Source organism: Salmo salar, chromosome ssa09 (assembly GCF_905237065.1).
Source record: "Salmo salar chromosome ssa09, Ssal_v3.1, whole genome shotgun sequence".
Classification (NCBI taxonomy): domain Eukaryota; kingdom Metazoa; phylum Chordata; class Actinopteri; order Salmoniformes; family Salmonidae; genus Salmo; species Salmo salar.
The window spans coordinates 82,773,502-82,776,745 of NC_059450.1; the positions used below are offsets into that span (position 1 = coordinate 82,773,502).

Here is a 3,244-nt window from a genome sequence, read left to right on the forward strand (position 1 = left end):
ATAGCTTACGACATTTTGTAGCGACACTGTTCATTTCCTTTCTTCCCTCATGAAGATGGCTTCGTCTTTTTGGAAAGGTGTTGTATGTGTTGGTCTATTTGCCTTGGCACATGCAGCTTTCTCAGCGGCGCAACGTAAGTGCGATATCAAAAAAGAAGATAAACATATCTGGGTTTTTATTTTTCTGTTTAGATCAAAATCCATATAGATATCAGCCATGCAGTGAACTGCGGCCTGTCAACTAGCGCGAGCTAGCTAGCTAATTTTCATTCCACATCAGCCAAAACAGTTTAGCAAGCAATGAAAATTAGTTAATAGGCCAGACATGTCTAACTACTAGCTAGCTATTTAGTTAGCTACTTAGCATATCATATTATTGTCACTGCAAGCAGCTACAGTAGCTAACAATGGGCTTTTTCGACATTGCAGCCGACAGTGCAGGCGACTGCTGACTGATCTACAAATCACCTTGTATCATAAATAAATAGTCATTGTTTATAGATCAGTCAATGTCTGCTTGCCAACGCGATATGTTAGTACAATGTTAGCATAAAATGTGTATATATATTTTTCTTTACTAACTAAGCCTTCGTTAAAATGAAAACAAGGAAGCTATGCTCCCAAAGCCCAAGTACTATCTAACAGTTATGCAAATTAGATTGCAACATCTGGGGTGTAATCATTAGTCCAAACAGTTCCGTTTTGCAAATAAAACTATTTGACAAATTCAGATAGGGGTCTCCCCGTTTCGTTTGCATCCGTTTAAGAAACGTTTAGCCACAAACGGCGGAGTGAATATACCCCTGTTATGGATGGAACTAGGCTACCAACTTGTTTTGGTCTCAACTGTAGCCACATTGCTTCCAGTGTGATAAATGTTATTCTCTTCTACCACCAGATCGATCCTACATGCGTCTGACAGAAAAAGAAAACGAAACCCTACCAGTAGATGTAAGTTATTTAATACTGTTGTAGCTAGTTACATTATATTCTTTGATGTTTATCTATTGTATTCATTGTTCCGTTTGATATATTGTTTTCATTTTTGTTTTGCAGATTGTCTTACAGACTTTGTTAGCGTTTGTTCTGACCATTTATGGCATAGTCCACATCGCAGGAGAGTTCAAAGAAATGGATGCCTCCTCAGAGCTGAAAAACAAGTAAGCCACCATTTCATATTAGTCATGGACTTCCTATATGGATAGCCCTATGTTGTTATTGACCCATCTCACTGAAAACATAATGAGTATAGTTTAAACTTGACTCAATGACCTCTTCCTGTTTTTCAGGACATTTGACACGTTGAGGAACCACCCATCTTTCTACATGTTCAATCATCGGGGTAGGGTGCTCTTCCGCTCCCCTGACCAAGAGGCTTCTGCTGTCCCGAACCCACAGGCCCTGCCCAACCCCCTGCGGCTTCGCAAGCTGGAGCATTTGCACTGAGACTGGCCTTCTCTGCCCACATGTCTTTATTTCTGTGCAGATGAGCTTATTGGTTAGATGGAGGGAAAAGTAATTTCTCCCACTTTTAATTTGTCTTTGTACATATATTAATATGCTGTACAAATTTGCATCTTTCCATAAATGTGGTTACCATATTTAACTCCTGACTGTGCCAACCAACCCCTCAGTTTTTCAGGCATATTTGTTTGTATATAATTGTTATTGCTTAGGAGTTGTAAGGATTTGACACCTCATCCCCTACCCCTTCCTAACAGCATGGGGGAAATGTTCCCCTTTGTTGGACAAGGGGCATAATAGAATGTTTCGTTTGCCACACATATGTCTATCATGAGCAGCTGTCTGGAACTATTTATTTCATATTTTATCTGCAGATATGAGATTTGTGTTATGGAGTAAAAAGCCTTCACTTCAGTTAAAGAATTCATGACCATTCATTATGCCGATCTGTTGCAAAACGTTTCTTAAATGGAAGCAAATGAAGCGAGGAGGGACTAATCTGAATTTGTCCAATTGAAACACTCTTGTTTAAATGATTACACCCCTGATCTCCTGGAGTTTGAAATTAGGCTTTTAAGCTTATTCTGTATGCAATAAAGAGTTATTACAGTGGGAGTCACAAACGTCAAGCCTGAAGGGTGCAGCATGGAAAGCAGAGTAAGGCAGTGTTCCAGAAATGCTAATGATACTATGAACACTAAGTAGAGTTTTCATCATTTTACATTTTGGTTAAGATTAACTCCCTGTTTTTAACTTAATAAAATCATACTGAGATTTTATCAATGTCAGGTTGCATGTTCTTTTGATGCATTTTATTTCTGCATTTATTGGTCAAAGGTAACTAAATGTATGTAATGTCTTGCACATACACTACAGTTTATATATACAAAGTATTATTTAATCTTTATTTAACTAGGCAAGTCAGTTTAGAACAAATTCTTATTTACAATGACGGCCTACCGAGGAACAGTGGGTTAATTGCCTTGTTCAGGAGCACAACAGATTATTTACCTTGTCAGCTCAGGGATTCGATCCAGCAACCTTCCTGTTACTGGTCCAATGCTGTAACCACTAGGATACCTGCCGTCCGACCATACAGTGAAATGCTTACTTTACAAGCCCTTCACCAACAATGCAGTTTTAATAAAAAATCATAATTAAAGAGCAGCAGTAAATAACAAGCGGGGCTATATACAGGTGGTACTGGTACAGAGTCAATGTGCGGTGGCACCGGTGTCGAGGTAATTGAGGTAATATGTACATGTAGGTAGAGTTATTAAAGTGACTATGCATAGATAATAACAGAGAGTAGCCGCAGCGGGTGGAGCCGGTGTAGTACGGTTCGATCTTAGTCCTGTATTGACACTTTGCCTGTTTTATGGTTCGTCGGAGGGCATAGTGGGATTTCTTATAAGCTTCCTGGTTAGAGTCCCACTCCTTGAAAGTGGCAGCTCTACGCTTTGTGAAGTGGAAATGTCTAGGAGCAACAACGGCTCAGCCACAAAGTGGTAGGCCACACGAGCTGACAGAACGGGACTGTCGAACAGGACCGAATGTAGCGCGTCAAAATCTTCTGTTGCGCTACCAAGTTCCAAACTGCCTCTGGAAGCAGTATCAGCACAATAACTGTTTATCGGGAGCTTCACAAAATCGGATTACATGGCTGAGCAGCCGCACACAAGCCTAAGCCATGCTCAAAGCCAAGCGTCGGCTGGAGCTGTGTAAAGCTCACTGCCATTGGACTCTGGAGCAGTGGAAGCACGATCACTGGAGTGTTGAA

At 40.5% G+C, this 3,244-nt stretch overlaps 1 protein-coding gene across 1 annotated transcript; it reads left to right on the forward strand.

The window, feature by feature from the left end:
* Nucleotides 1-2,243, forward strand: mmgt1 (membrane magnesium transporter 1). The gene is made up of 4 exons (NM_001141502.2): nucleotides 1-134; nucleotides 899-951; nucleotides 1,057-1,160; nucleotides 1,290-2,243. Exons 1-4 carry the CDS (start codon nucleotides 50-52, stop codon nucleotides 1,444-1,446), a joined length of 399 nt encoding a protein of 132 aa, NP_001134974.1. The 5' UTR covers nucleotides 1-49; the 3' UTR covers nucleotides 1,447-2,243.
* Nucleotides 2,244-3,244: the final 1,001 nt, after the last annotated feature.

What these genes read in the sequence shown, in the direction of transcription:
- mmgt1 (NM_001141502.2), top strand. Translation starts at nt 50, where the DNA reads ATGAAGATGGCTTCGTCTTTTTGGAAAGGTGTTGTATGTGTTGGTCTA. An exon ending in AGCTTTCTCAGCGGCGCAAC is followed by an intron (nt 135 to 898) that starts GTAAGTGCGATA and finishes TTCTACCACCAG; the next exon opens with ATCGATCCTACATGCGTCTG. An exon ending in TCCTCAGAGCTGAAAAACAA is followed by an intron (nt 1,161 to 1,289) that starts GTAAGCCACCAT and finishes CCTGTTTTTCAG; the next exon opens with GACATTTGACACGTTGAGGA.